The following is a 9,831-nucleotide window of genomic DNA, read 5'->3' as shown; positions in this document are numbered from 1 at the left end:
TCCTGCTCTAACAAAAAAGTGTTATATCACTGCCTGCTTTGGCAAACATATTGCAAGCAGAGGACTGAGACGACTATTTCAGATTGAAAAGAGACTTAAGTAGGACAAATCACTGAATATAAAACATTTGTGTAATTAAGATGCAGTATTCAAGTATCTTTGCCAAGAAATCTATCGCAGAAAGAAGTTTTTCTGTATACCCTCAGTGTCTTATTTAAAATATACAGAGATCCTAGTAAGTGCACTCCACCTTCCAAAAGGCTTCTACAGAAGTGTGACGCAAGCTAGAAATATTATCAAAAATGGAACAAACAGGCCAAAAGGTTTCCATAGATGGAAAATATACTCAGCTACAAGCACTTAATTATCCTGTTGACACACAAGAAGGGTGACATTATTTTTAACTCTTCAAAACAGAAGAAACACTTCAGAACTGTGATGTTAGTATGGATGCAATTAAGCCCAACCCTAGGTGATGAAAATTATCAAAAAACCTTAAAATAAAGTCAGTCTTACAAAAAGCAATGTAAGGAATCAGCCTTGAAGACTGGTCCTGAATTAATATTTCAAGTCTTAAACTGAATTTACTGGGTCACACACTACTGGCTGGCTTTGCTAAAGGACCATCAAACACCAGAGTAAAAAAACTCCCACTAAGTACCTTACAAAATTTTCTCTGCCTTCTCACATCATTATTATACTGGTTTTGGCAATGGTAGTGAGCTATGATAAGCATGGGAGTGGCTGCATATTCCCTTCACTACTTCCTTTTGATGCAGTCCTTTTGAACAAAACAAGCTTCACTAGATATGGTTAGATTAGACACGCCTTTATTTAATTTTCATCAACAGATGAGTTCACCTCCTCAGCAGTACATACAAGAAAATGCACTTTACATCACCAAATCTTTGTGGAACCCATCGCCAGACTGATATCTTGAGGCATTTTCCCATTTCATTTCGTAAACCACTTACAAGATTCAGTTACTCTTTAAAATACAGTCTAATAGACTAACACACAGGTTCTAGTGGAAATACACGCTGTGAATGTCACTGACTCACATTACTGACCCTCTGAAAAGCTCTTTTAGTAAAATGCAGAACTGTTATTCACAACGGAAAACCTCAGACTGAGGTTACTTTTCTTCACAACTGCCAAAAGCAAAGATCATGTGCTACAGAAATGCAAGAGTAAACTCAAGACAGTATCAAAAATTAAAGTATCATTTTGAAGAGTTTTTTAAAATTAGCTTAAAACATCTAACACATCACAAATCATGTGGTTTTACTCCCCCCCTAAAAATAGAAAGTGATTTTTCAAAAGAAAATATTTTTATTCAACAAGCCCTGAATTTGCGATTACATATTTATAGGGAAATAATAACAGCTACTTTAATGTTGCGCTCCTCTTGCAGTAACTCATAATACACATGTATTTTATTGTCTTTTTGCTTTTTGTATATGCTGTATCTGCTATATGACGACTCTATGCTGCAAATTGAAGACACTTAATCAGAACAATAAATAGGATTAAATTCAGTCTCAAGTAATGCAATCTTCCATGTGCAGTCTTTAAACAGTTCTGAGAAGGTATATTCTCAAGTCTTTTTTAGCAGAGGTCTAATGTCAGCTGTACACTGCATCAAGTTCTACATATGATTAATATTTTAGTTTTAACATAAATAGGGTATTACAATTTACTTGCACTTTAAAGTAGCAAAATACCTTTTGTTTCTACGGAACAATTCAGTTTTACAGCTCGCTAAGGAATCTGCTGCCACCTAGTGAGCACGCATATTACTCTTTTACACATCACATTTACACATTACAATGCCAAATTAAAAAAAAAAACAGAGAATTACAATTAATTTCAGTCAACTCCTTATTAACCAGAGTAACAGGGTCCTGAGAAAAAATACAATGACAAACCTAGGTAGCATACTACAAGCGGAGGAGAATCGTGAAGACATGTAACTGCAGAGAGCCAGGCTGAACCGAGCCTTCTCTTTTCCAGGCCAACAGCCTCAGCTCTAAGCATCTCCTCACATGGAAGATGCTCCAGTCCATAATCACTTTTGCAACTTTCTGCTAGACTTGCTCCAGCAATTGAGGAGCCTAGAGTTAGGCACAGGACTCTAGATATCTACTCCTTCACATTCTGTTTATTAGCTTACACTCATTCCCAATACAGTAGGAACTCGACTTTATCGTTTGCAAAACATAAACTCAACTTTTTTTTTTTTCAGTTTTCAGCTTCAGAATTTCTGTGTAAAGCCAGATGTATTAAACATTACCAAAGAGTAAACTCTTGGGGGGGAAGGGAGAAAAAAAAAACCCACACAACTTCACAGTCACACTTTTTCTACAAAATTTCCGGCCTTTTGTAAGGTAATAATATTCTTTGCAAAAAGTTATCTTGTTTTCAGTAAATTGTCAACATCACAGAGGCCTATTCACAAGACTCAGCTGAAACAACAACAGAACCTGAACAGGCTTTGAGATGTTAAACAGCAACAAAACAAAAAACAATCTACAGAAGACTTCCACTAGTTTCCAGACACCAAGAGCATCATACCAGTACCGACAGGCAACTATGGACTGAATCGGACAGCACAGCACTGCCGGCAAACTACTGTTGCAACAACAAAGGCTCAGCAGCTCCTGCGTATCAAAATGATGACAAATTTTAAAACATTTCCAGGCTTCCTAAGCCATCAACTTGTAATAATTTTGGAGGAAGCAAAGGAGAGTAGAAATCTTAAACAATCTGGTGAACCAGTCTGGGCAGCTGGAAGTAACACCTCTCCTGGACTTGTAGCCTTTAAAGACAAACAGGCCTAGTACACAGAAAGGAATCTCCAAACTACAGAACCTTAATGAAAAAATATATTGTGCCTGATCTATATCATATCAGAAAAATAAGAAGCTTTAGACTTGTCTTCCATCAGAGGAGTTCAGAGCCTAATTTCTAGCCTTTATTTGTCCAAAAATCACTTTGCCAACCTGATAAGGAAATAAGTAGGAAAAAAAAAAATTCCCTAAATAGGATGATTCAAAATGTTGCTGTTATGCCACTAGATAAATCTAGGACTTCAACTACTGGAAGCCTTCTTCAGAGTGGCTCTCAGACACCTTTGGTTCCCAGCCTAGATCACAGTAACCAGAAAATCTCCTCCCTCCTCCAGGAAATCTTACGCTAAGAGCAATGCTTATTACAAAGCCTAACAAAACAAGCCAACTTTTGACACCTAAGTCTAAGTTTCCACTGCTACAAGCGTTACTGCTGAAACAGCTAGAACCATCACCCTTGTCTTTAAAGATGAAACAGATCAGACTTAAAATAGACCATTTGAAATGTGGACTGAAAATGGCTAGCAAATTATGTTCTTTGTATCACCAATTTCCTGTGTAAATCAAGCATCTAGGAATGCTCATGCAAAAGCCAACTATTCAGAATTTCTTTAACTGACAGCATCCCTTATAATTAGCTTTTCAGTGCATGTAAAGAGTGTTTTATTTGCAAGGACTAACTTTAGTTAGACACATTTTAGCGCTCTGGACACCAAGTGCAGAAGCAGTAATTAGATGTAATGTGCTACTACACACCCATATTTAAAGATTTTTGCCTACTGAAGTAATACTTTAAATTGAGATTTCACATTTTAATTTTAAATGTTGATAATAGAGAAAAAAAGTAACCATGAACATACACCCAAATTCGAAATTATTTTTTACCATTTTGAGGTATAAAGAGAGTTGAATAGACATGACTACATAACTGCCCTCTACTGGATGTGAGTCAGAAGTACTGGAGCACCTTCACTCACAGGATATTATCAGCACCTATAAAAAAAGTTTCTTTGGTTTTCAGAAAACAAGCATCTACATATAGAAACAATCAATCTTATCCCTAATGACAAATACTGAGTAATGCACTGGGCAGTAGAGAGGCAATCATGAAACCGCTTCCTCATCATTTGTTATCTTGTAAAGAAAAGGAAAATAACTGCAGTACAGTTAAATCTTATCTATTTTTCATAAACCATACCTCAATATAAGATGCGCCATTTATACCTCAAACTTCTCAAAAACGTTATCCAACCAAATATTCTGACAGAATTTTATAACAGCCTTACTGCTGATCACAGGGTATTGAATATTTTTCCCCAAAATTCTTTAACTGAACACTGAGATATACACAGAACATGAATAAACATCTGAATATAGGTCATAATCTGATGTAAAGCTTTAACAAGTTGACATTTGCCCAAGGATTCTTATCAGCTTAAAACTGACTTCTGCTTTTTTATTTAAGACTACCCAAAAATACTCCCTACAAGAGCACTGCTCTTCTATAAGCCATACCTGCCTACTGAAGCAGAGCTAACCCATTAAAAGAAAATAACTTTTAAAATGCTGAAGAAAATGCTCGAACTCCTGCACACTAAGACAACATTTAATGAAACTATACAGAAGCTTAAGGAAAGTCTTAGATCAGAAAGATATTCCTACCCAGCTGAGATGCTACACATCAAATATTTACCTGTCAAGAAAGAGGATTTTACTAGTCTTGTGTTCTTTAATACTTTTTCCCCCTACCAAGTCTGTCTGAAGAATTAGATACAGTCACTGTTTTAAATGAATGCAGAACTAACTACTTCTCCAAACCCCCTGTGAATTCTCAAGCCAGCAGATGAACACTTACTGTACCATATATCCTACAATGACTTGAGAAAAGCATGCATAATAAAACCTGGACACAGGCTTGTAAAGTTTCGGACACATGTCAATCCAGATTAATATCAAAATTCTGCAATTTACAATTGCAATAACTGCAATTTAAATCTCCAACTACCTTTCAGGCAAAAGGCAATTAGCAGGTGTCCCGGTTTGAGCTGAAACTTCCTTGTTTTGGGAAATGGACAAGTTAAGGAAAAGTTAACACAAGCTAACAGTGAAAAGGCAGATGAGAGTTTTTAGTAGATTGAAGCTATGTTTTGGAGTAGTTATAAAACAGCCATGAGCTTCAGTCACACTGACATTACAAGGTTTAACTGTTTTAGTACTGCACAGCAAAACAGCATGCTTTATTTAGAACAAGTGGAAAATGTTGTGCAAGGAAAAAGCAGCACACTAGATTTAACTACAAATTTCAATCTTATTGAGACACTAAGAACACCACCTATGAGTACAAAACAGCTTTGATCAAAAATCTTTCTCAAAAATCCCTTTTAAAAGCAGTACTTCCAACATACAGCTCTGCCTAAGACATGGAACCCAACTGTTAAAAGAGATCAGCTTCTCCTCGCCTCCTGCTAAAAAAAGTTAAGTCATTATCACTATGTACTTCACCACAGTAAACTATGCACAAATTCAGCATTTACCATTCTGCCCCTCATACACCAGCAGTGCTCTGCAGACACTAAAACCACAACATTTTTAAATGCACCTGTAACACTTCTTTGGCTACTGAGTACACTGAGTCTTTGGGGGTTTTTAACTGCTCTAATTGATCCCCTTTGATGGTCGAGATCTCACTAACTTTTAGAACATATTCTCGGTGGGCCCTGTTCATGTCAGCTACACATCATGACCTATGCCAGCCTTGAAACACAAATCCACACCTTTTCTACTTAAGAACAAGAAATGAAATCCCTGCTATCTTAAGAGGAACATGCATCATGGAATCTGCGATAAAAATATGGAAGTTTTCTCATTTGGAAAAAAAAAATTTCTCTTTGCTCCTTTAAAACATCCCTACTTCACACACATTTCCAGAAAACAGGCGTCAAGAATCAGACCTGGTTTTCTCCTCCTCTAAATTTCTTACCGGTCCAGAAGACAAAATGTTAAATGTTCACATTTCTGTTTGATCATGCATTCTTCAATTATTTATCTTCATCTGGTTTCATCTGATTTTCCACACTAGCTACTAAACACCCTATCTAATGAATTGGACATATGCAGGTAAATGAAATTGTTCTATTCTGTCTTGCCTTCTTTCAACAATCAGTAAAATGGAAGTAAACACTAAAGCCTTTTAGTGATAAAGCCATAGAAATGCCTACTTAAAAATACTGCACGCTTCAGGAGGGGGAAGAAAAAAAAAAAACAACCCACACTTTTTACCCTACCAGTAACATTGGCTGTAGAGAGGAAGTTTTTAAAGACATTTTAAAAATTCAAGTTTGGGTTAATATTCCAATCGTTCTGCTCAAAAATGATGACAACTTGAACTAAAGGTATCACCAACACTATTGGATTCAGAAGAGACCAGAGAGTAAATCTCCAAAGCAAGAATACCTTGTAACTAGATAACAGAAGGTACGTGAAATTTCTGATAAATTCCCAAGTTCCCAAAAATGAAACACATCAAGCAAAATGTGTCTTCTTAAGTCAGAATATCTTAAAAGTTATGAACTGATCAAGATGTGCTTTTCTAACCTTTGGTTCAACTTCTGTGGCAGCTATGCAGAGGTGAACATGCTCTTCAAACTATTTTCAGGCACTAACTTAGAAGCCTATTCCCATATTTCAATAGGAAATATTGCTGTGGACATTCGAATTCTTAACCAGCAAACTCACTATGATTAATTTCTCTTTATCAGAACTGACGCAATTTAAACCAGCCCTTCTTTTATCAAAATCAGTAACAATCCTCCCCGTAGCCTGTTAAATGGTTTCATCATTTTAAAGGAAGTTCGTACTCAAGTTTAAATATTTTAGCATTTCCTTCAACAAGCTATGTGGAAGTTTGCTTTTTGCATAAACAGAAGACCTAGCTAAATCAGGAGTACTTTTGCTACATCTTATTAAACCTAACAGCTGCATGAAAATTTTTAATTCAGTGCAAGACAAGAGCCAATTCACAATCACTACAGTCCAGGAGAGAGAGATATAAAACCATCTGAAATATTTAGCACCACTAAATAAATCACCTGAAAACACACCCTCAAAACAGAGAATTTTCTTTTGGTCATGGCATGTCTAAAATACTTGGTAGAAATAAACGAGGTTTCAAGAGTGATGACAAGACAATCATGAAAAGTCTCGCATGCAGAAGGACTAAGGACAGTAAGATGCACAATAAGACGCTCATCCTAGAAAAGATACATAAAAATGAACATGCTCCATGTTCTACGACAACAAGCTTCTCATTCAAACTAAGACAACATGTAAAAGGCCCTTCATCTTAAATATTCCACTATACTTCGAAATAGTTTAGACTGTGGAGGTTGCTGCCAAATGAACTAAGGAGCTCAGCAGAACTCCAGAGGAAAAACTGGATACTTACTTTGGATAGTATGAAAAGCCTTAGGAGAAATAATTAACAAAACCAGGTGCTGGCAAGGACATAAAGAGAACTCCTTCAGGGCAGAAGACAACCTCTAATGAACAGGGAAATGAGATTTCTCTTTTTTAAGTTATTTGACAAAGAGCTTTTATTAAATTTCTTATGCTTTCCGGACTTCCCAATAGTCATGATTAAAGACAGAATAACAGACTAGACAGCACAATATCCTAATTCAAAATTACAACATATTTTAAATTTTTTAATCTTTTTTAAAGAGTTTGATTCTTTTCACAATACTAGAAGTTACCAGAAGACAGACTATTCAAAACAGTAAGCTTTTAGCCAACAGGATATCATAAAAGGAAACATTTAGGCATCAAGAAAAAGCCTTTTAATACTCAAATTATCATAGAGCAGGTTTGTCAGAAAACAAGTCTACACACACAATTTCAGTTACATGGTAATTCATAAAAATATGAATAGCTACTTACCCACTACTAGCCCACACTCAGAACAAATCATATCACCAGCTCTGTAATCCTCTACTAAAATAGAATCTGGATGATTTGGGCAGGTCACTCTCGGAAGTACATCCGAACTAAGAAAAGAAAACCAGGTATTAATTACTTTTAAACAAGCAGACCCCATACCCAAAACTGTAAGAGTTCCCTGCTGAAAAGAACACTTTAATAAAACAGACCTTACAGTGATTTGACTGACAGAACATTAACCTAAACACCTGAACTCCACCTTTTATTCAAATGCTGTAACACTACATTTGATTATCAAGACTTCAGGTTATCTTAAATTAAAAATTTTTTGTGATGCATCTTGTACCAAAACCAAATCAAAAATCTAAATAACAGACTTGATTAAATGTAGTCTAACTCACAGCCTATCACTGAAGTAAGTTCCTCAAGAAGTTAGTGGTTATTGCTTCATTCCAAATGAGCATCCTCACCCATTCTAATCAGATCAATATTACTTACCAGGTCCTTAACTCACAGTAGTTTACACACAACATACATTTTTAGAAAATAGCTGATTCTACAGTTGTTTTATTGTTTTTAAGTATTTCAAGAAAAAGTTTCATTTTAAGTTAAGCAACTTAGAGATCTCAAATTTGAGATCTTAAAAAATAATCAGCTCATGAAGAGCATTTTGTGACAACTGTTTCCGATAACATGGATCTGTCTCCTTCACACCCATGCATGTTCAAGAGTTACAGTCAATGTAAAAAACTTCCTATAAAGCATTAGCACTATTTAACACAACAGCATTTAGTTACTGACTAGAGTAACAACCAATTGCTTCTAACCAAAAGTTTTAAAAGTAAATACCAATCAATTCAAAATTGGCATAATAAATATTTACAGTTGGGGTCCTGTATTCAACAAAGCCATTTTGCTTGGCTAAAAAGAAAATATTTCTTGTTGATCACAAAAAAATTGTCACAAGTACCCACCACCCTCAATCTGACTGTGTCAAAAAATAACTCCTAATCCTTTAAATTGCAAAAAATAGCCTATTAAAAGTTTAATTAATTTGTTTCCCCATTTCCCTCAGCACATTATTTCAGCCTATTCTATACATTCCATCTTAATTTTTACTTTCTAGATATTTCTGATGAGTAAGAAGTACCAAAAAAACCCCCAAAACCCATTTTAATCCAGAGATTGTTCAGAAAAATAGGTATCTTAACAAAAAACAAAACTGAAAATCAACATCACTATTAATATTAAAGCATCCAGAAAGAATATGTACACACAACATCTTCAGATGTAAATTATGTTCAAAACACTAAAGCTCTTCAAACCACTTTCCTTCTCACTATTCTCATACGGTAGTTTCATATGATGAGACAAAACTGTTGACAAAGCATGTGCAATCATGACATTTAGCATTACACAAAAGGCTAGTGAAATATTTAAGCAAAAGGAAGTAATATAAAATCCAGAAGCCTCAAAAAATACTAACAGTGCTTTGTCTCAGACTTTCCTTTCACAAAACACTGTAGAAATTAGGATCTCTACCCCAATGCTAACTCATTGACCAAGATGTATATGTCGTACTCCTTGTAAGAGGTAGGTTATATATGCACTACGCTGAAGGAAAGTGCATGGCATGTGTGTAAAGGTCCATCGCAGCAAACAGCTCCTGAGTTGCAAGACTACTGGGAAGCACTCCACGGATCCTAGGACAGGTTTGGCAAGAGGAAGAGTCACTGCCTCCTCATCCGCTCCCTGGGCCTTCCTTCATCCCTGACTTGAAAGAAAACCTCGATACATCTCCAAGTAAAAGAGACCCGTTCAGCCACTGACTAGTACCGGCACGGATTTAGGGTGGGAGCCTAAAAAGCTGTTTTCAGCACCCGATAAGCTGAAGCCAAGCCAGAGAGCAGCCACCCCGGCCCTGAGGCGGTGCTGAGCGGGAGGGGCGGCCGCTCGCATTCTGCCCGGCGCCGGGGGCTCCGCAATCGGGCAATGCCCACCCGCGGAACAGGGAGGAAGGCGCTCGCTACCCGTCCCAGGGCCTTGC

At 36.5% G+C, this 9,831-nt stretch overlaps 1 protein-coding gene across 1 annotated transcript in view; it reads right to left on the bottom strand.

Moving 5' to 3' along the window:
• GTF2B (general transcription factor IIB) overlaps positions 1-7,891 on the bottom strand; it is a gene marked incomplete at its 5' end in the record, with an annotated part of 20,013 nt that extends 12,122 nt beyond the window's left edge. The window contains one exon of the mRNA XM_010135008.1: positions 7,785-7,891. Within this exon, the coding sequence (XP_010133310.1) occupies positions 7,785-7,891 (107 nt within the window). The remainder of the gene's footprint in view (positions 1-7,784) is intronic.
• Between the last annotated feature and the right edge of the window lie 1,940 nt (positions 7,892-9,831).

This window comes from Buceros rhinoceros, unplaced genomic scaffold (genome assembly GCF_000710305.1).
Source record: "Buceros rhinoceros silvestris isolate BGI_N320 unplaced genomic scaffold, ASM71030v1 scaffold11974, whole genome shotgun sequence".
NCBI classification, from domain to species: Eukaryota; Metazoa; Chordata; class Aves; order Bucerotiformes; family Bucerotidae; genus Buceros; species Buceros rhinoceros.
Note: the sequence above shows the minus strand (reverse complement) of the source record. Positions and strands in the feature narration are given on the sequence as shown.